The following is a 23,194-nucleotide window of genomic DNA, read 5'->3' on the forward strand; positions in this document are numbered from 1 at the left end:
GGGTGAGAACCATGAGCCTCCTAGGTTTTGTATTGAAGTCAATGTACCCAGAGGAGGATGGAAGCTAGCTGTCCTCCGGTACACCATGGTGCTACCCTACAGAGTGCTGTTGAGGCTACTGTAGACCTTCTTTGCAAAATAGTGTGTTTTAATCAATTATTTGGTGATGTGATTATATTTAGTATAGTTTTATCTAAAAAGGATAACTTTTTAAATGTTTTACCATTTTTATTTTTATGAAATTCACTGAGGAGGATGGTCCCCTTCCTCCTCTGAGGAGCCTCCACTGATTTACTAACTTGAATAGGTTCTCCCACTGCCTCTGTTTTCTGGGTCCTTAGAAAAACAAAATAATGGGCAATCTTCCTGAAGTTTCCGGTGGTAGCAAAACGCAGCCAGCCATGTGGACGATTGGAGGACTTTCAACAAACTGAGTTTGTTCTTCCAACATGGCGCTTGGTGCGGTTGCTAGGTGATTTGTGATGCAACTGCAAGCCCTCTATTCACAAATTTTCAGCCTGGTGTTGTCACCAGGCAGGCCAAAACTCCATCCCACCAAACAGGCTGAAATTTCAGGCGGTCTTTTCAAACGGCTCTTACACTAAAAGGGCATTATCATCATATTCACAATTTCAAAGTATTATTCCAACAAAGTGTGGAAATATATATTTATATATATATATAAAAACACAGGAAAATCACATTTCTGACTGCACTGGGTCTTTAATATGTACTAAGAAAACCCCACTGACTTTCAACTTACAAATGGTGAACTAACAAAATGTATTTGGTTAAACAATAAAGAAACACTTAGAAATATGTTCATAGCAGTTTAAAAGGACTGCAATTCTAATTTCACCCTTCCATATAGCAACAGTACAATGCACCCTGTGAAATACTGAGAGCTCATCATTTCAGTGAACAGTTACAGACAATATTTCACAAGTCGTGAGGTACTATAGCACCCCAGCAGCAGCCCCTGTGGACTCTCCAAAGGCCAGAAACCTGTGCAGCTTAAATTCAAAGTCTATGGGCTGCTCCTGAGGAGCTCTGTACTTCTTGGTCATAGTGGAGCCCAGGTAGGAGATAAGCTCACAATTCTCCTCAAATGACGCCAGCTTCTTCTTGTATTTCTGGCGGATGTAGTCAGAGTTCCTGGGGTTGAAGGCTGAGGAACGGAGAGAGGGATGAAGGGAATAAGGAGGGAGCACAGGATGAAAGAATGGACAAGCAAGATAATGCAGTCAAATTATAACCCGAGACCAATGCACTGCAAAGATAGCATGACCAGTGGCCGTGTGACATTGTGATGATGACATAAACTTGGGTGTGTGAAGAGCCCTAAGGCTTCTCTCAGGGATTTTTGCATACCTTTCAAATAAAAGGCCAGATAATGGAGAGCCGATCTCTTCACACTGAGGTAGGGAAACTTTGGTTTGAGACACCCGACGGCCGTCAGAGCTTTAATGACAGATCTTGCCACGCCCTGATATGGAACACAAAACCTCTGGTCAACATACAGTATGTCACATGCACTGTAGTGTAAACACACTTCAGCAATTTTTATTCAGATTAAGTCACTCCAGTAATTACATCCAGAGTGCCTCCCGGTGTGTTTGAGCCTCAGTCTCACCTGTTCCATGTAGCCTAGCATGGGCAGGGAGGTGAGCTGCACAGGCTCACTCATTGGAGGCAGCTTGTCGGGCAGCTTCTGGTTCCAATAGGTCTCAGGTAACCTGAGAGGAGGAGCAAGGAGTTGGTGGAAGAGAATTGGTTTGGCTTCCTAACAATATTCAAATTGACAGTTTGAGATCACACCAGGTTCATTGTATCAGTCCATTACTGACCTCAGAAACCTGTCCTGTTTCTGTTTATTCTCGAAAATGTAGATTCGTTGCCGATATTCCACGGAGAACTCCACGCTTCCACGAACCAGGGCCTCATACCTGAGGAGAGTTTCAAACTAAAATCAATACATCTCAATGGCACTAACATGAAACGGAATTAACTGAGAACCTATAGCAAGCAGCCTGTCTGGGAGGTGGGTTGAGAGCATCAATCACAACAGGTCTGTGAGAGCAAGTTTGCTCTGATTGTCAAGGTGCTGTGTATAGGTGTGGTGTGGAATCAGGCGCAGGCAGCAGAGGGTAAGTCCAACAAGACTTTACTTAGCACAAAATAATCCACAACAGCCCGGAGGCAAAAAGACGCACACAGGCGTAATGCAAGCGCACACAAAGGTGCGTAAATCTCTCCTAACAACAAGGAGGAAACTACGGAAAAATAGCGTACCGTAACAGGTAGCGCAACCACGACACGAACAATCACACACAACACAAACCTAACAACAAGGAAACTAAATAGGGTGCTAAACGAGACCTAACACAAAACAGGTGTGACTAACAGACAAAACCAAACAAACACGAAACATCGAGCGGTGGCAGCTAGAACTCCGGAGACGACGACCGGCGAAACCTGCCCGAACAAGGAGGAGGAGCCGCCTCGGCCGAAACCGTGACAGTACCCCCCCCTTGACGCGCGGCTGGAGGACGACCAGGGGGACGCGGAGCAGGGCGCGCAGGATGACCACGATGGAATTCGGTCATCAGGGACGAATCCAGAATGTCCCTCCTTGGCACCCAGCACCGCTCCTCCGGACCGTACCCCTCCCACTCCACGAGATATTGGAGACCCCCCATCCGGGCGTCTCGAATCCAGGATGGTCCGAACCGTGTACGCCGGAGCCCCCCGATGTCCAACGGGGCGGAGGAGTCTCCTCAATCTCAAAGTCCTGGAGTGGACCAGCTACCACCGGCCTGAGGAGAGACACATGGAACGAGGGGTTAATATTCTTGTAATCAATAGGTAGTTCTAACCTGTAACTCACCTCGTTCAATCTCCTCAGGACTTTAAAAAGGCCCCACAAACCGCCGACCCAGCTTCCGGCAGGGCAGGCGGAGGGGCAGGTTTCTGGTTGAGAGCCAGACTCGATCTCCAGGTGCGTACACTGGCCCCTCACTGCGGTGTAGGTCGGCGCTCGTCTTCTGTCGACGTATGGCACGCTGCAGATGGACGTGTGCAGCGTCCCCACGTCTCCTCCGAGCGCCGCACCCACTCATCCACAGCGGGGGCCTCGATCTGGCTCTCATGCCATGGTGCCAGAACCGGCTGGTACCCTAATACACACTGAAAAGGGGTTAGTTGGGTGGAGGAGTGGCGGAGAGAGTTCTGTGCCATCTCGGCCCAGGGCACATATCTCGCCCACTCCTCCGGCCGGCCCTGACAATATGACCTCAGAAACCTACCCACATCCTGGTTGACTCGTTCAACCTGCCCATTACTCTCCGGGTGGTAACCCGAGGTAAGGGCTCACCGAGACCCCCAAACGTTCCATAAATGCTCTCCAGACTCTGGAGGTAAACTGGGGGCCTCGATCGGACACTATATCCTCGGGCACCCCGTAATGCCGGAAGACGTGAGTAAATAGAGCCTCAGCGGTCTGTAGGGCCGTAGGGAAGACCCGGCAGGGGAAGGAGACGACAGGCCTTCGAGAACCGATCCACAACGACCAGGATGGTGGTATTCCCCTGGGAGGAGGGAAGATCGGTAACAAAATCCACCGAGAGGTGAGACCAGGGTCGTTGTGGAACGGGCAGGGGCTGTAATTTACCCCTGGGCAAGTGTCTGGGCGCCTTACACTGGGCACATACTGAGCAGGAGGAGACATAAACCCTCACATCCCTGGCTAACGTTGGCCACCAGTACTTCAGTACTAAGGCAGTGCACCGTCCGGCCAATACCCGGATGTCCAGAGGAGGGGACGTGTGAGCCCAATAAATCAGCCGATCCCCGGACCTCGAGCGGGACGTACACCCGACCCACCGGACACTGGGGAGGACTAGGTTCGGTGCGTAACGCCCGCTCGATCTCCGCATCGACCTCCCACACCACCGGTGCCACCAGACAAGACTCCGGTAGTATGGGAATGGACTCCACGCACCTCTCCTCCGTGTCATACCGACGGGACAGAGCATCTGCCTTCCCGTTCTGGGACCCAGGGATGTAAGTGATCTTGAACACAAACCGGGCGAGAAACATAGTCCATCGAGCCTGGCGAGGATTCAGTCTCCTAGCTGCCCGAATGTACTCCAGGTTACGATGGTCGGTCAGAATGAGGAAAGGGTGCTGAGCCCCCTCAAGCCAATGCCTCCACACCTTTAGGGCCTGTACTACGGCTAACAGCTCCCTGTCCCCTACGTCATAATTCCGCTCCGCCGGACTGAGCTTCTTAGAATAAAAAGCACAGGGGCGGAGCTTAGGTGGTGTACCGGATCGTTGAGAAAGAACTGCCCCGATACCGGCCTCAGACGCGTCCACCTCAACTTGGAAGGGTAAAGTGGGATCCGGGTGCGCCAACACCGGGGCCGAGGTAAACAGGTCCTTCAGTCTCCCAAAGGCCCTGTCCGCCTCAGCTGACCACTGCAAGCGCACCGGACCCCCCTTCAGCAGAGACGTTATGGGAGCTGCCACCTGTCCAAAACCCCGGATAAACCTCCGGTAGTAATTCGCAAAACCCAAGAACCGCTGCACCTCTTTAACCGTAGTTGGGGTTTGCCAATTACGCACGGCGGACACTCGGTCCACCTCCATTCTCACCCCCGACGCAGACAACTGGTAACCCAAAAAGGAAACTGACTCCTGGAAGAACAGACATTTCTCAGCTTTGACATACAGGTCATGCTCCAACAGTCTCCTCAATACCCTGCGCACCAGGGCTACATGCCTCGGCCCGAGTAGCACTGTACACAAGAATATCATCTATGTACACCACTACTCCCTGCGCCTGCATGTCCCGGAAAAGTTTGTCTACAAACGATTGGAAGACTGATGGAGCATTCATTAACCCATATGGCATGACGAGATACTCGTAATGGCCGGATGTAGTACTAAATGCTGTCTTCCACTCATCGCCCTCCCTAATGCGCACCAAGTTATATGCGCTCCTGAGATCCAATTTTGTGAAGAACCTTGCCCCGTGTAAGGACTCCGTCATGGTCCCAATCAGAGGAAGTGGATAGCTGTACTTCACCGTCACCTGATTGAGACCCGCGGTAATCAATACACGGACGCAACCCTCCATCCTTTTTCTTCACAAAAAGAAGCTCGAGGACGCGGGAGAAGTGGAGGCCCGTATGTATCCCTGTCTCAGAGACTCGGCAATGTAAGTCTCCATTGCCCTTTTCTCCTCCTGTGACAAAGGATACACATGGCTCCGCGGAAGAGCTGCTCCTGTCTGGAGGTCTATCGCACAATCCCCTTGTCTATGAGGTGGCAACTGTGCCGCTCTGGTCTTACTGAACACGAGCGCCAAATCCTCATACTCAGGAGGAATGTGCAGTGCTGGCATCTGGTTCGGACTCTCCACCGAGGTCGCCCCTACGGAAACACCCAGACATAACCCCTCACACTGAGCAGACCACCCTTTAAGAGCTTTCTCTCGCCACAAAATAGTAGGATCATGGGTTATCAACCAGGGAAGCCCCAGTACCACCGGATACGCAGGAGAGTCGATAAGATAGAGTTGAATCGTCTCCTCATGACCCCCCTGCGTCCTCATCCTAAGTGGCGCTGTGACCTCCCCAATCACCCCAGATCCTAACGGACGACTATCTAGGGCATGTACAGGAAAGGGTTTGTCGACTGGAAGGAGGGGAATCCCTAACTTAATACAGAATCTCCGGTCTACAAAATTCCCAGCTGCGCCTGAATCGACTAGCACCTTATGCTGGGACCGAGGTGCAACCTGTGGGAAACAAACAGGTAAGGTAATGTGAACGACAGAAAGCTCTGGGTAAGTAGGGCGCCTACTCACCTGGGTGGACTCCCCCACTGTACGACCGGCTCTCTCCCTCACCAGGGGACCCTCCCCAGCACCTAGCCGCGGTGTGCCCTCCGCGCCCACACTTGGTGCAGGAGACTGCCCCCCTCGGGCTCCTACCTCTTCTCCCTCTAGCGCAAGCACCTCCAAGCTCCATCGGACACTGCTCGGAGGCGCTGGAGGGTGGAATGGGGGCCCCCCACCTGGGGACGTCCGCGGGTCGCCAGCAGGTTGTCCAGTCGGATGGCCATGTCCACCAGCTGGTCAAATGTTAGTGTACTGTCCCTGCAGGCTAACTCCCTGCGGACGTCCTCCCGAAGGCTACATCGGAAGTGGTCTATGAGGGCCCTCTCATTCCACCCCGCATCAGCCGCTAGAGTCCGGAACTCCAGCGCGAACGCCTGAGCGCTCTCTCATCCCCCTGTCGGAGGTGGAATAGACGTTCCCCGCCGCTCTCCCTTCTGGTGGATGGTCGAAGACCGCACGGAAGCGACGGGAGAACTCCGCATAGGTGACGGTGGCGGCGTCTATTCCCCTCCACTCAGCGTTGGCCCACTCCAACGCCTTGCCGGTGAGACAGGAGATGAGGGCGCCGGGTGTATGGTGGCAATGTAGAGCTCCACTTGTAGGAGGAACCCCTGACACCCGGCAGCGGTGCCGTCGTACGCCCTCGGGAGCGAGAGCCGAATCCCACTGGGTTCCGGTCGATGGACGGGCTGGTTGTCCGGTGGTGAAGGTGATGGTGCGATAGGTGGGGCTATGGGAACCCCGCTGGTCTCCCATCGACGAAGGGTGTCCATGACGCCCTCCAAGGCGTGCCCGATCACGGTTGATCCGGTGCTCGTGTCCAAGGAGACGCTCCTCCATGGGGTCGACGGGTGCTCCTGCTGATTCCATCTAGAGGTGTGTGATTCTGTCAAGGTGCTGTGTATAGGTGTGGTGTGGAATCAGGCGCAGGCAGCAGAGGGTAAGTCCAACAAGACTTTACTTAGCACAAAATAATCCACAACAGCCCGGAGGCAAAAAAGACGCACACAGGCGTAATGCAAGCGCACACAAAGGTGCGTAAATCTCTCCTAACAACAAGGAGGAAACTACGGAAAAATAGCGTACCGTAACAGGTAGCGCAACCACGACACGAACAATCACACACAACACAAACCTAACAACAAGGAAACTAAATAGGGTGCTAAACGAGACCTAACACAAAACAGGTGTGACTAACAGACAAAACCAAACAAACACGAAACATCGAGCGGTGGCAGCTAGAACTCCGGAGACGACGACCGGCGAAACCTGCCCGAACAAGGAGGAGGAGCCGCCTCGGCCGAAACCGTGACACTGATCAGGTTTTTAAATACCTAAGGCCAAACAAATGTATTTAAATATTTAACGGATGCCCCACTTCACTTTTCTCATAAACATTTTTATTATAATAATCAGGAAAATTGCTGAACTATGCCACTTATATTCTCTCTAAGATGTTAAAATCTATTGATTAAGTTTCTAGGTGTTGAACTAAGATCACTATAGTATTTTAACAAGGTCAACTTTTTTGGTATTTTTTTTGTTAGCTCACTCTTTTCGAAAAATGAAATCCGTTAAACATTTAATTATATTTCTATGGCCTAATACATTTAAATAACTTAATAGATACCTAATAACTGCCATATTCCAAACTTGAGGCCTCTTAAAAAGCCAGAGACCTACAGAGAACCCATGCCCTCCTGTGCCAGCATTGAAGAAGAATGGTACTATACTGAATAGATAGGAGTAATGCCAGTGTGTTCCTGGGTACCTCTGCCTCCCGTCCAGGTAGGTGACAGGGCAGTAGCCCTTCATCTCCACCTGCTGGGGGAACCTGGCCTTCACCTGGCCGGCCGTAAGCTTCTTGGGCAGCATGTGGGGAGGAGGGAGAGCGTGGGGGCAGCCCGGGATCACAAACTGTTCTGGAGTCTCCAGGAAGAGCTTTTGTAGATAGGGGTACAATACAAAGAGAGAAATCACTATCATTTTACCTCTGTTAATAAATTAGTTCCTGTGATGTAATAATATACATTGTACCTTTTAACCACAGATCTCGCAGAGCACTTTACACACATTATAGTCGCCAACTCAATGATGACTGTCACCAGGTATGAGACCCACCTTCAGGTACTCCCGAGAGCACATCTTGTAATAGTGTCCCCTGAACTCAGCTGCCAGCTCCAGAGATGTAGTGAGAGAACAGTCCACCAGGTGGCGATGGAGGGCCAGGCTGACAGGGCAGTAATGGCTAAACTCACCCAGCCGAGACTTCAGCTCCTTTGGGGTGATGCACAGCCTGTCGATGCTAGCTGCATGGCCTGTAGGGGCCAGGGTCAAAGACATAGGAGAAGCAGCGATCTCATTAGCCTTTAATATATACTGAACAAAAATATAAATGCAACAATTTCTAAGATTTTACTGAGTTACAGTCCATATGAGGAAATCAGTCAATTGAAATAAATGTATTAGGCCCTAATCTATGGATTTCACATGACTGGGAATACAGATATGCATCTGTTGGTCAGATACCTTTAAAGACATGGGCCTTACAATGGGCCTCAGGATCTCGTCACGGTATTTCTGTGCATTCAAATTTACATTGATAAAATGCAATTGCGTTTGATGTTCTTAGCTTATGCCTGCCCATACCATAACCCCACCATCACCATGAGGCACTCTGTTCACAACGTTGACATCAGCATACTGGTCGACCACACGCCGCCATACACGTGGTCTGCGGTTGTGAGGCCGGTTGGACATACACCCAAATTCTCTAAAACAATGTTGAAGGCGGCTCATGGTAGAGAAATGAACATTAAATTCTCTGGCAACAGCTCTGGTGGACATTCCTGCAGTCAGCATGCCAATCGCATGCTCCCTCAAAACAGGCCTCCTGTAGCTCAATTGGTAGAGTATGGCGCTTGCAACGCCAGGGTTGTGGGTTCGATTCCCACGTGGGGCCAGTAACTGTAAGTCGCTCTGGATAAGAGCGTCTGCTAAATGACTAAAATGTAAATGTAAAACTGCACATTTTAGAGGGGCCTTTTATTGTCCCCAGCACAAGGTGCACCTGTGCAATGATCATGCTGTTTAATCAGCTTCTTGAAATGTCACATCTGTCAGGTGGATGGATTACCTTGGCAAAGGAGAAATGCTCACTTACAAGGATGTAAACAAATTTGTGCACAACATTTGAGAGAAATAAGCTTTTTGTGCGTATGGAACATTTCTGGGATATTTTATTTCAGCTCATGAAACATGGGACCAACACTTTACATGTTGCGTTTATATTTTTGTTCAGTGTAGAAATCAAATAATTGAATAGGCTTTTTTCTATTTTCTCTAGATCAGTGTTTCCCAAACCTCTCCTCAAGTACCCCCAGCCAGTCCACATATCTGATGTATTCCAGAACTAATGAGGGGCTTGATGATTAGGCAACCATTTAAATCAGCTGTGCTGGTTCTGGGATACATCAAATACAGTAAGTGGACTGACTGGGTAGGAGAGGTTTGGGAAACACTGCTCTAGACTGTATATATTACCAGTGCGTATTTTCTCCAGGTAGGTGTGGATGTGTCTCATGCGCATGCGGGCCTCATCCAGGACTCTGTTCCAGACCCACCACTTGGAGTTGTGTCCATCCACAGAGACCCAGTTCTGGTACTGCTGCTGGTAGTGCTGCCTCACCGCCTCCACCTTACGCTTGAAGTTAGAGTTACGGATGTTCAGGATCTGGGGGCTGTCATGCATCAGGTGGGGCCTGCCAGGGGAGGGGGATAATAAAGTGACAGTTTACGCCAAAATGATAAGATTAATCCATGTCCCAGGTCGTCTGTTGTGTAGATCCAGCTACATGCCCTAAATCTCAAATGAATGGGAAGCATAGACACTGTCAAAGTTTATTAATTTCAGATGGTGGCAAACTTTCCCATTCATTTGAGATTGATGCATGTAGCTGGATGTACAGTACACAACAGTTTTGTCCTCTCTGGCATGGCCATCTAGTGCCACCCCTCTGACCTGTTGGGCTTCATCTTGTCACTGAGGCCTCTCTTTAGCACCTCCACGGTGTCCAGCTGCAGCTCCACCAAAAGCACTGGGATGATGCTCCGAGCCTCCATCAAATCAGCCTGCTTACGCGTCATAGGGAAGCCGTCCAACACGTACCTGAGATAGGGGAGGAAATACAGTATATAGAATATGTCATGGAAATACAATGTATAGCCTTGTCAACCTTCTGGTTGACATACAATGAAATGTTGCTTTTGGTCTGTTCAATACAACCTTTTTCCAGCTTTTGATTGGTCTGCATGGATCAACTAAAACAATTACCGTCTCACTGGGACTAATTGACTTTTTACGTTTTATGACATCATTCAGAAAGAAGCCAGACATTAGAAAGGGGGAAATTCAACACCGCCTCTATATTTCTGCCAAGGTTAGCGGCCTTACCCCCTGGTGCTGCAGACCAGGTTCATGAGGGCCACCTCCAGACACTGGATGGCCAATTCGTCTGGCAAGGTGTGACCCTGGGAGAGGTGCTTCATCATCTGGGTGGCCAGCTCTGTCCTACCCTGGCTGGCCAGCACAGTCCGCATCACGTCCCCAATGGACAGACGAGCCAGGCTGTACTCATGGGCAAACATCCTCGCCACTGCACAACACAGATAGAGATGGGTGTGTTCTCTGTTAGGGTGAGCTAATGTACAGCTGGATTGGCAGAACTGACCTGAGATGGTCTTGAATCTAAGTTTGTGTTAGAGAGAATCAAATCCTATTGCATTGTTTGACAAGTTACAGTAAAGTGAGTTTTAGTGCATTCATAGAGGAGAAAGGAGTATAAGAATCAAATAAACATATTGCAAACAATCCTTACAAAAAGTGAATTACGTTCACTTACCACAGAGCTAAAGCTGTGATGAGAACAGTGGTGTAAAGTAAAAATACTTGAAAGTAGTACTTAAGTCGTTTTTTGGTGGGGGGTATCTGTCCTTTTATTTACTATTTATATTTTTGACAACTGTTGCTTTTACTACACTACATTCCTAAAGAAAATAATGTACTTTTTACTTCATACATTTTCCCTGACACCCAAAAGTACTCATTATATTTTGAATGCTTAGCAGGACAGGAAAATTGCATAATTCACACACTTATCAAGAGAACCTCTCTGGTCATCCCTACTGCCCCTGATCTGGCAGACTCACTAAACACAAGCTTTGTTGGTAAATGATGTCTGAGTGTTGGAGCATGCCCCTGGTTATGCGTAAATAAATAAAAAACAAGAAAATGATGCTGTCTGGTTTGCTTTATATAAGGAATTTCAAATGATTTATACTTTTACTTTTGATACTTATGTATATTTTTAGCAATTAGATTTACTTTTGATACTTAAGTATTTTTAAAACCAAATACTTTTAGACTTTTACACAAGTAGTATTTTACTGGGTGACTGGGTGAGTAATTTTCTATTAAGGTATCTTTACTTTTACTCAAGTATGACAATTTAGTACTTTTTCTGGATGAGAACTTGTGTAATATGCCTCTACGTGTTGCGAACTCTGACCTGTGGTTTTGCCTGACTTGGGTGGTCCGATGATGACCAGTTTTATGGGAAGGGAGGGGTTGGGTTTGGGCTGCTTCAGGTACTTGATGGGGTTGAGGACGAAGGTGTTCCTCGTCTCCTTGGAGGCGAAGAAGTAGATGAACTGGTGGAAGAGCACGGGGTAGGAGGTGTTCAGGGGACCCTGCACTGGCTGGATCAGGTCTCCCTCTGTGTACTAAAAGAGGAACATATGAGATCTGCTATTAGTCACATCACAACATACGGGGATAAACAGAAGGTTAGTCGAAGTTGATTATTTTTTATCACACTATGAAGAGGTCCACATCCACTGACTAAAGCAGATTGGGATTTGAAGAGAGAGAGAGAGAGAGATGTGTATTTGTCGGTTTATACTGACCTTGACGGGGTCCCAGCAGCCAAAGGAGCTGTTATACTTGAAGGACGAGCAGAGCAGCTTGCGAGCCAGGGTATAGCTGATGGGCTGGCACTTGTGGAAGTGGGCCTCCCTGTTGGTGACCAGGGGCTGGACCTTCTGAAGCAGCTGGTAGCGCACGATCCTGGGCTTACGGCCACCGTTAATGGTCACCTTAGGGATCTGGTTTTCATCCAGGAGTTCCTGAACAACAACAAACAACCACATGAGTAAATAAACACATACTAAGATTGGGGGTCTGTGGGAGTGTCATACAATTATATAAAGGAAAGAAAAGGTGCAGGGTGACATAAATGGAAGGCGGGGAGGGAAAAGTATGTCTTCAGTTATGGAGCCTAACCTTCTCTAATCGATAAGATGAAGTTACAGTATAATGCCGTTTTTTAAAAATGCTTTTGTAATTCAACTAAATTACACCTAGTCTTTTATACCTCGTCTTTTATACTCTGCACTGATACCCTGTGTATATAGACAAGCTACCGTTACTCACTGTGTATTTATTCCTTGTGTTATTATTTTTAAATTTTTCTCTCTGCATTGTTGGGAAGGACCCGTTAGTAAGCCCGTTAGTAAGCATTTGACCTGTTGTTTACAAAGCATGTGACAAATAAAATGTGATTTGATTTATAATGGCACTTTGGGTTACAAATGTATTATTATTATTATTATAATGCCTCTAAGTACACTAAGGCCTGTTCATAGCAGGACAGTATGTGTGTCTCTGTACCATCATCCTGGTGAAGTTGGTGTCGTCTCTCTCGAAGCGTTCCCCAATCTCCATCTCCAGCCTCTCCTCAGCAGCCGCTTCTGTCTCCTCATCCTCCCCATCATCCTCCTCGTCCAGAGTAAACTCCTCAATCAGTATGGCCTCGATCTCCTCCATCCCCTCCTCCTCATCAAACTCCTCCTGGTCCTCCTCATCCTCCTCATCCTTCACCTGGCACACAGAGAGAGACCGTAAGGAACAGTGGATGACAGAGTACCTACTTATCAGAGTGTAATCATAAACTCTTCCCAAACTAATATAGCACAGACTAATATCAGCCTCAAAGAGTCACAGCATCTGTGTTTGTGACAATGAGGGACTACCTTTGCAGCTGGTTGCTTTGAGGCATGCTCTGCCATGAGCTCAGCCCTCCTCCGGGTGATGGCCTCCTCCTGCATCAACAGAGCGAGATAGAGAGAGAGGAGGGGGGAGGGGGAGAAAGATAGAGAGAGAGAGAGATAGAGAGGAGGGGGGAGAAAGATAGAGCGAGAGAGAGAGGAGGGGGGGAGGATAGAGAGAGAAAGAGAGAGTGTTTTAATATGACCTCTACCACCTACCTTGAGTGTTGAGCCACTCTACTTTCCCCCACCTTCTCCCCCACTTGGCTCCCTGTTCTGAAGCCCAAGTAATCTGCCCTGCTCTCCTCTCACCCGTAGTTTGTGGCGTAGCTCCCTGACTAGTCTCAGCTGTTCTCTCCTGCGGTCACGGCGTTCTCTCCAGCTGGCCAGGCGGGGGGGCAGCAGGCGCTGCACGACGTCTGTCACGTCCACCGTCATGACCACGGCGGCGTCCGGGAATAGCCGGCGCTCCACCATGAAGGACACGTCCTCAGGGTTCTGGGGGAAACCCTCCAGGATGAATCCTTTCGATCTGGGGTAGGGAGGGAGGGGTAGGAGAGGGAGGGAGGTGCAGCAAATCAGTCAAGTAGGGGAGTCAGTGGGCGAGAGTGCCTTGTGTGTCAAGATGAGTTTGTGTGTGTGTTAGTGAAGTGTCTTGGTACTTGTATGGCTCCTGGTCCCAAAACTGTGGCAGCATCATCTCCATGATCTCCTGAGGCAGAGGCTCTCCATCAAACAGATAGGACTTAATGGCCTCCTCCTCGTCGCTCAGTCCCACCTCCTGCTAGCAACATACACAGCAACACAGATAGCCCTCCATAGCTTACATTAAATCCCTGGGAAACAAGCTGCAATACTGCAACATAACAACTGTGACATGTGACAGTATCATATCCTTTACCTCTGATGCTGGGGCTTCCTCTGGGCTGTCCTTCCTACTGTTTTTTTCCTCCTTGTCCGTAGAGGGCACTGCTGCCCCTCCCCCTCCCTGTGCCTGCAGCAGAAGGGCCTCCAGGTCCTCAGGGGGATCCTCAGGGGGCTCCACCTCATCAGAGTAGGGTACGCGGGCCTGGGTCTTCCCCAGGATCAGCTCCTGCAGGCACTCCCTGAACTGGATGTGAAAAACCCCCAGTTGCTCCGCCAGCCACTTCCCGTGGGTAGTCTTATCAGAGCCCCGCGTACCCAGCAGGAAGACCCTCAGAGCTGGGGCCTGGGGTGGGGACGGAGGGAGAAGGGAGAGGAAGAGGGATAGAATATGGGGCTCAAGTGGAATCATTATTTTATCATGGATTCACTTGTCTTAGCTATTTGTCAATTTCAGACATTCATTGATTAAATTGTTCAACAAGTTATCCAGTAGCTCTTACTTCCTCTCTGTTTCTCTCTGTCACTCTTCCACTCTGTTTCTCCCTCCCTCCCTCCCTCGCTGCCTCCCTCCCTCGCTGCCTCCCTCCATCCCTCCTCTCCTACCTGCAATAGCTGTATGTGTGAGACGTATGTCTCGGGGCTCAGTAAGAAGCGGTCCCTGGCCTCAGTACTAGAGAAGTAGTAGGCTTTCTCTCTGTACTTGGCAGCATATTCGTCCAGACAGGGGATCAGTGCCCCGTTCTCCTTCAGGGACACGGGACAGAAGTGTTGGGTGTCCCCCATCAGCCTCTTAGACACTGCCTCCTCCTGGACACAGCAGGGAGAGGAGAGAGGGTATGTATTAAAAATGCTACAGAAAAACAGCAGTATGGGATCATGGTAAACAGACATGCACGGGACATTTTTGGTTAGACTACCTATACTGTGAAGTCTGAGGTAATTTTATTTTCAGCTACAGTGCATTTAAATGGCGAATGAGTACAAGAAATGTGTAAGGTCTAAATTGCCAACTACTATAGCACATTAGTGGGTTTCTCCATGTAGGACGTACGTCTGTCTCCTGTTCCTCCTCTTCTTCTGCCTCCTCAGGTTTCTCCAGCTCAGCCAAGGCCTGAGCATCTTCCTCCTCCTCATCCAGGTCTACTCCTGACAGCTCCCAGCCCACGTACTTAAAAGGCTCTTGGGAAAACACACATCAAGGTTATTAGGTACCTAATGTGCCTTTAGAAAGTATTCACCCCCCTTGACTTTTTAAACATTTTGTTGTGTTACAGCCTGAATTTAAAATGGATTCAATTTAGATTTTTTGTTACTGGCCTACACACAATACCCCATAATGTCAAAGTGGAATTATGTTTTTCGAAATTTGTACAAATTAATTAAAAATGAAACACTGAAACGTCTTGAGTCAAAAAGTAGTCAACCCCTTTGTTATGGCAAGCCTAAATAAGTTCAGGAGTAAATAAACCTTTGCTTAACAAGTAACATAATAGGTTGCATGGACTCACTCTGTGTGCAATAATTGTGTTTAACATGATTTCTGAATGACTACCTCATCTCTGTACCCCACACATACAATTATATGTAAGGTCCCTCAGTCGAGCAGTGAATTTCAAACACAGATTCAATCACAAAGACCAGGGAGGTTTTCCAATGCTTCGCAAAGAAGGGCACCTATTGGAAGATGGGTAACAATAAAAAAGCAGACATTGAATATCCCTTTGAGCATGGTGAAGTTATTAATTACAGTTTGGATGGTGTATCAAAACACCCAGTCACTACAAATATACAGTTGTCCTTCCTAACTCAGTTGCTGGAGAGGAAGGAAACTGCTCACAGATTTCACGGTGAGGTCAATGGTGACTTTAAAACAGTTACAGAGTTTAATGGCTGTGATAGGAGAAAACTGAGGATGGATCAAAAACATTGTAGTTACTCCACAATACGAACCTAATTGACAAAGTGAAAAGAAGGAAGACTGTACAGAATACAAATATTCCAAAACATGCATCCTGTTTGCAACAAGGCACTAAAGTAAAACTACAAAAAACGTGGCAAAGCAATTAACTTTTTGTCCTGAATACAAAATGTTATGTTTGGGGCAAATCCAATACAACACATTACTGAGTACCACTCTCCATATTTTCAAGCATAGTTTTGACTGCATCATGTTATGGGTATGCTTGTAATCATTAAGGACTGGGGAGTTTTCCAGGATAAAAAAAGAAACGGAATCGAGCTAAGCACAGGAAAAATCCTAGAGGAAAACCTGGTTCAGTCTGCTTTCCACCAGACACTGGGAGATTCATTCACCTTTCAGCAGGACAATAACTTAAAACACAAGGCCAAATCAACACTGGTGTTGCTTACAAAGAAGACAGTGAATGTTCCTGAGTGGCTGAGTTACAGTTTTGACTTAAATCTACTTGGTTGTCTAGCAATGATCAACAACCAATTTGACAGAGCTTAATAATGGGCATATGTTGCACAATCCAGGTGTGGAAAGCTGCCAAAGGTGCTTCTACAAAGTATTGACTCAGGGGTTTGAATACTTATGTAAATGAGATATTTCATTTTCAATACATTTGCAAAAATGTCTTAAAACATGTTTTCACTTTGTCATTATGGGCTATTGTGTGATTGTGAGAAGTATGTGACGTATAGGTGAGAATATATATATTTTTGTATCCATTTTGAATTCAGGCTGTAACACAACAAAATGTGGAATAAGTCAAGGACTATGAATACATTCTAAAGGTGCCTTATAACTCTGCCCTGTGCCACACTATTTGACCAAGCCAGTAAAGTCACTTAACCTCAAACACTGACATACTCTCAGTACCCTGACATACTCTCTTTCACCAGCACAAAAAACACACATGTACACACCCTGAGCCCCCCACCCCCTCCGCCCACACACACACCCTGAGCCCTCCACCCCTACCCCCTCCGCCCACACACACACCCTGAGCCCCCCACCCCCTCCGCCCACACACACACCCTGAGCCCTCCACCCCTACCCCCTCCGCCCACACACACACCCTGAGCCCCCTACCCCCTCCGCCCACACACACACCCTGAGGAGCCCTCCACCCCTACCCCCTCCGCCCACACACACACCCTGAGCCCTCCACCCCTACCCCCTCCTGCCACACACACACTCTGAGCCCTCCACCCCTACCCCCTCCGCCCACACACACACCCTGAGTCCCCCACCCCCTCCGCCCACACACACACCCTGAGCCCCCCACCTCCTCCGCCCACACACACACCCTAAGCCCCCCACCTCCTCCGCCCACACACACATCCTGAGCCCTCCACTCCTAACCCCTTTGCCCACACACACACCCTGAGCCCTCCACCCCTACCCCCTCCGCCCACACACACACCCTGAGCCCTCCACCCCTACCCCCTCCGCCCACACACACACCCTGAGCCCCCCACCTCCTCCGCCCACACACACATCCTGAGCCCTCCACTCCTAACCCCTCCGCCCACACACACACCCTGAGCCCTCCACCCCTACCCCCTCCGCCCACACACACACCCTGAGCCCCCCACCCCCTCCGCCCACACACACACCCTGAGCCCTCCACCCCTACCCCTCCGCCCACACACACACCCTGAGCCCCCAACCTCCTCCGCCCACACACACACCCTGAGCCCCCCACCTCCTCCGCCCACACACACACCCTGAGCCCCCCACCTCCTCCGCCCACACACACACCCTGAGCCCCCCCACCTCCTCCGCCCACACACACACCCTGAGCCCCCCACCTCCTCCGCCCACACACACACCCTGAGCCCCCCACCTCTTCCGCCCACACACACATCCTGAGCCCTCCACCACTATCCCCTCCGCCCACACACACTCCCTGAGCCCTCCACCACTATCCCCTCCGCCCACACACACTCCCTGAGCCCTCCACCACTATCCCCTCCTGCCACACACACACCCTGAGCCCTCCACACACACACGCTAGGCTGAAAACTCACTCTCCATGTGGAAGACCATCTCCTGGACCAGGTCCTCAGGGCTCTTGCCAGAGGTCTCCAGTATGTTGTAGCTGCCTGTGATAGAGGACTCCATGCTCTCCCAGTCCATCACAAACTGCTTCAGCTGCAGCTTGAATGGGTTCATTTCTGGACCGTCTGGATAGCCTCTATTCCACACTGCAGGCAGAGTCACCTCTGAAGAGAGAGAGAGAGAGAGAGAGAGAGAGAGAGAGAGAGAGAGAGAGAGAGAGAGAGAGAGAGAGAGAGAGAGAGAGAGAGAGAGAGAGAGAGAGAGAGAGAGAGAGAGAGAGAGAGAGAGAGAGAGAGAGAGAGAGAGAGAGAGAGAGAGAGAGAGAGGGAGAGAGAGCAATGGATGGATGGATGGAAGCAGGTGGCACTTTACATTAGATATATAATCATCATCATAATAACACAAAACAAAAACATGTTTTCACATTGCTCAGATGGCCATTGCTCAGTCTCACCTCCACCTTTTATGCTGACGGTAGGTGGGCTTTTGTCAGCATCGTCTACATCAGATTTGGCAGAGGCTTCTGCAAAGCAAATTAAGAGGATACATAGTAGATAGATATGAGTATACAAAAGCTGTGATCACAGAAGGCAACATGATGTGAGAAGCATACCAGTAAGTCATGTTTTTGAGGATCGAGATCGAGAATGACAACATTTAGTTAAAATGGAACAGTACCCTCTGCCTCCTCTTGCACTGCCTCCAGTTTGGCTTGAGGATCTGTTGGCTTAAGATCCTCCTCTGTGTCCTGCTGCATACGGTTTCTACAGAAGGCCACAAAAACACATACAGCAAGATGAAACTGGCTAACCCAACCATCCATGTTGGCGCCAACAATGCAGAGGACCAACACATCATTCCCCCTCCATTTCGGCTCTACTCACAAGGCATCTTGAGCCTCCTGGGCCTTCTGTTTCTGCTGTTCTTCAAGCCTCTTGATTACCTTGTCAACCTCCTCCCTGTTCTGTTCATACATCCTCTTCAATACTACCCTACCTGCAACGGAAATATTCTACATTTGTATGGAACTACAAATATGTCAGTCTTCAGATTAATAATCCATAGGCATTACTAATGACAGTACTATTTGTTGTTGTGAGTTGTAGTTTCTCCCACCTTCCCCATCATTGTCTTTCAGGCAGAACAGGATATCGGGCATGATCCCATCGTGGAGATCCTGAATGGTTGCCATCTGGGACCTGTTTCTGGGAAAGTTGTCCAGCACCCACCCTCTCCTGATCTCCGAGTCTGCATCGGCCATCTCAATCTGGAATATTCATTTGATAGAGAACATCACTGCCAACAAGGCATAGCTTTTTCAATTTGGAAGGATACTGTGAACTTTCAGCTATTTCATCTTCATGGTAATTTACTTGACTTCAGACGAACCTCTCTGATGTGATTCTCCAGCACCTCTGCATACAGGTCCAGAGAGGGCGGGGTTACAACCTGCTCCGCCTCCTTTAAAGCCTCTTCCACGATGGCCTGTACATCTGGGTGCTCCTCTGTCACCTCCATCATCACTGTATCCCAGCAACAACAACAACAACGACACTTCAGCAGACAGTCAAACAGAGTAGGGTGACATGTAGGGTGAGTGTATGGTTGTGTTGCTCACCTTCCTCAGTCTTTTCACTCGAGGAGTGGGTCGTGGATGTCTCTGTGGGATGACATCAGAATCACCAGTTAGACTAAATGTGTCTGTCTATTAGGCAGCAATTATCTGTCTGTTGGTTAGAGTCTGATTTACTCACCTGAATCATTGTCATCAGACTCCTCCTCACTGATGTTGGATCTCATGTTTACTGCAGGAAATACACATTTTATTACATTTGACTAAATGCTCATACTATAAATGCTTTGCAGGTGAGAGGACAACACAAGAAACAGAGCAAAGGATTGATACACTTTTTCACCATGTAATCATCATCATCATCACCATAATCATCCCATCACTCACTGGACCCGTGGGTGGCGTCCAGTTCCATCTTGACCTTGACCCTCTCGATGGCCATGAGGGTGGAGTCTCTCTTGACCTTCTCCAGCATGTCTTGTTTGACCTTGGCGATGACTGGCTTCATCAAGACCTCCATGTCCACCACCTCTGCTCCGTAGTGCTGGGCCAGTAGGGTACACAGCGTGCTCTTCCCTGCACACGGAGGCCCGATCACAGACACCTTGCAGGGCGGCCGCGGCATGGGGGGCAGGAGGTACCGCCGCGGGTTCAGCATGAACTTCCCCAAGGCCTCCTGGGACGACAGGATGTAGATTTTGTCCATGAACCTGAAGGGGAGAGGGGAAGGAGAGTTAATGGCTGGAATGTGTAGACACAAACAACAGAGACATGCACACACACACTTTCCCTCACTCACTCACTCACTCACTCACTCACTCACCCCACAGTGAACTCGGGTTTGCCCTTGATGATCTTGCCTTCCTTCAGGGCCACAGGGCAGGCTCTACACCAGCGACTCCTCCTCCACCTAAACCCAGGGGCCACTGTCTTAGAGGAAGACATGGTACGCAACATCTCATCCTGAAATAGGACATCAGCACAGACAGTCAATGCCAGTTACTATCCCATAGCATTGCGCTACCATAACCTGTTAACATTGTGCTAGCTAGCTACACTGCATGCTGCTCAAGGACCATTGACTAATCTTACAATAATAGATCTGTTTAGTGTTTTCCACACAAACAGTAGCATAAGCGAGAGGAAGTAGCATGTCTGACCGTGTCAATCTCATCAGGCAGCTCTTCCTCGTCGATCTGGAGCAGCCGAAGTGGGACAGCAACCCTCCTCACTGCCATGGACTCCAGACGGGACAGCACTGACTACACCAGGGCCAAAACCATAAACAACCACCTCGTCAACCAGCAATTAAAACAAGGAAGTCAGTCTTTACCTACATTGACCGTCACTGTGGTTAGTTGTAGAATGGATAATAAAATCGCAGCCAACTCAATGGTTTTCAATGTGACTAATGTATTGACAGAGGGCTAAGGGTTGCGTTGCTTATTCCCTGAGAAAGGGAAACCCTCTTTCCAAGAACCCCCTCTGATCTCACCATGAACAGCTCCTCAGGGTTTTTATTCCCATCCAGCTCAAACAGGTGCAGGGAAGCATGGTCTGCCATGTAGTCCTGGAAACAAACAGCTTGTCAAACAGCTTGTCGGTAGCCATGACAGTTAATCAGAACAGAGAACTGTGTCCATCTAGCAATACACTACATCTCTATCACTGATCAAGATAGAACACTTGATGATGAGTCAACAAAGTGAATGGAGTTGTTGTCAGGAGTTCGCAGCCATTTTAGGTGTGTCCTCCTCAGGCCTCAGTAGGCTCACCTCTAGAGGTCTGAGAATGGTGTCCTTGTAGAGGAGGACCCTGCGGTAGGCGTTCTCTGGGAAGTTCTCCTGTGCTCGCACCAGCTGGGTAATCATGTCCTTCTGCAGCTCGTGCTCCTCCACCTGATCAACAAATAAGCAACCAACTAAGTAAACAAACTAACAAACAAATCACATAGAATAGAGTATAACAACATCTCCAATAAGGGTAGTATCAATCTGTTCACGATTGGCTGCACCTCCTCCTCTGCCTCCTCCAGCACCTCTTCCTCCTCGTCCCCCTCGTCCTCGTCTGTCTCACTCCTTTTCTTGGTGGTCTCTTTCTTCACAAGGTCCCACTGCTCCCTGAGGAACACCCTGCCTGTCTGGGGGTGCTGCCTCTGGCCCGCCAGGCGGTGGATCAGGTCCCTGTCCGCACACTGGGGATGGAACAGTTCAATAGAAAGAGTGGATGGAAAAGTTCAACGCAATGAGGATACTTCAGGCGGGGGACAGTTTCAGGATGTTACTCTTATTTCACGGTCAATGGTATAGTGTTGTGTAATGGGCGTAACTAGCTGTAAAAATGTGGTTGTGTCTTGTTAATCCAGCACAAGGCACAGTAAGCTAACTCAAGGGAGAAGAAGATAACCTTGATGTTTATGATGAAATCGGGCACCAGTCTCAGGTTCTTGATGAACTCAATCTGCTCCAGTATCTTCAGGTACTCCTCTGACATGGAGGGCAAGCAGCTCAGCACATAACCTGCCATACAACACAATACTGACATTTTCCTGAAACTGCACACACTTCAAACATACACAAAACATGCAGCACTGTGTTGAATCTAGTGAGTATTATGTAGTTAGGGAACAACAAAAACAATGTGAGGATAAGGCTAGCAAAATTAGTTGAATTACCGTAGTGCTCGACCTCTGGTGACTTGAGCCTGTCCAGAATCAGCTGGACCACCATCTCTTCAGAGATACTTTTCCCTTCATTCAGAATCTCGAGAAGCTGAAACCATAAGATAGGTAGTTGAAAAGTAATTAATGTAAATCTGCTACTATACTATACAGCAAATTGAGGCTGCACAGTGGCAACTCACCTCTACTCCTTGCGCTCTTTGATCATTGATGTGTTGGTTGAGCAATTCTGTATCTGAAATTAATGTATAAAGATGTTTAGATACAGAAAAAGAGAACAGGGCATGATATTAGGAATATAAAAACAGATTGAGATAGATAAGGAATATTTACCATCAATCAAGACACACTTCCAGGACTGAGCTAATTTTGTGGCAAGAGTAGATTTGCCAACCCCCTGTATAGAATAAGAATACAGTAGGTCAGTGTGTGTGTGTGTGTGTGTGTGTGTGTGTGTCTGTGCCTGTGCCTGTGTGTGTGTAAACAATACTGATAACTCACTGGCTTCCCAATAATGATGAAGCAGGTGGGTTTGGCAAGAAGAAACTCAATCTCAGCTTCATCCTCAATGAGGTTGTCAACATAAGTGTTCATGACTGGGGTTTCTAGAACATTTGATGATACTTTCTCTGAAATATGCAAAGACAAACAGCCATGAAATAATGTTATCATTTCAAGCAGCTGACAAGCAGCTGACAATGCTGTTGTAACTAACTGTCACAGGCCAACTCTAAACTGTTAGCTAACGTTAGTTTAGCCAATTTTGAACACCCCTTGTACTACCTAGCAAGTGAGTGGTTTAATAATACTGCAACGACGTAAGCTAGCTAGCCACATTTGAAATTACATTTTACTTACCGTTAAATAAATTTGCCATCTGTTTTATTAGCTACTCAAAACAAGTTAGCCATGGTTATGTGCCTGTTTACCATCTCATTTTCTCATACCTCAACTTTGTTGAGCGAGCGTAACCATAGTAACCCGAGCTAGTACAAGGACTTTTTAAATCGCTTTATATCTCGTCCTTTTTGACCGTGT

At 48.5% G+C, this 23,194-nt stretch overlaps 1 protein-coding gene across 2 annotated transcripts; it reads right to left on the minus strand.

The window, feature by feature from the left end:
- Positions 1 to 709: 709 nt before the first annotated feature.
- On the minus strand, positions 710 to 23,141 carry ak9 (adenylate kinase 9). 2 transcript variants are annotated; one of them, XM_041860312.1, is made up of 38 exons: positions 23,015 to 23,141; positions 22,658 to 22,785; positions 22,490 to 22,553; positions 22,339 to 22,391; positions 22,151 to 22,247; positions 21,883 to 21,995; positions 21,491 to 21,670; positions 21,252 to 21,374; positions 20,972 to 21,046; positions 20,637 to 20,738; positions 20,300 to 20,439; positions 19,864 to 20,186; positions 19,658 to 19,708; positions 19,522 to 19,563; positions 19,293 to 19,426; positions 19,020 to 19,170; positions 18,788 to 18,899; positions 18,582 to 18,667; positions 18,358 to 18,426; positions 17,873 to 18,067; positions 14,928 to 15,055; positions 14,480 to 14,683; positions 13,911 to 14,219; positions 13,672 to 13,790; positions 13,322 to 13,541; positions 12,995 to 13,063; positions 12,633 to 12,842; positions 11,870 to 12,088; positions 11,473 to 11,686; positions 10,359 to 10,560; positions 9,927 to 10,073; positions 9,449 to 9,666; positions 8,027 to 8,223; positions 7,677 to 7,846; positions 1,848 to 1,946; positions 1,634 to 1,736; positions 1,372 to 1,486; positions 710 to 1,168 (listed from the first exon to the last, which is right to left on the minus strand). In XM_041860312.1, the coding sequence occupies exons 1-38, from the start codon at positions 23,031 to 23,033 to the stop codon at positions 957 to 959; spliced, it is 5,412 nt and encodes a 1,803-aa protein (XP_041716246.1). In that variant the 5' UTR covers positions 23,034 to 23,141; the 3' UTR covers positions 710 to 956. The 2 variants fall into 2 exon arrangements, with proteins under 2 accessions (XP_041716246.1, XP_041716244.1); XM_041860310.1 differs by having other exon boundaries at positions 13,672 to 13,793.
- Between the last annotated feature and the right edge of the window lie 53 nt (positions 23,142 to 23,194).

Source organism: Coregonus clupeaformis, chromosome 33, assembly GCF_020615455.1.
Source record: "Coregonus clupeaformis isolate EN_2021a chromosome 33, ASM2061545v1, whole genome shotgun sequence".
Lineage (NCBI taxonomy): Eukaryota > Metazoa > Chordata > Actinopteri > Salmoniformes > Salmonidae > Coregonus > Coregonus clupeaformis.

Excerpts from the sequence above, each read along its gene's own strand:
- ak9 (XM_041860310.1), bottom strand. Across the intron at positions 11,687-11,869 it reads GCTGCTGGGACCCCGTCAAG|TACACAGAGGGAGACCTGAT; the intron begins GTCAGTATAAAC and ends TTCCTCTTTTAG. Across the intron at positions 9,667-9,926 it reads GACAAGATGAAGCCCAACAG|GCCCCACCTGATGCATGACA; the intron begins GTCAGAGGGGTG and ends CTCCCCTGGCAG.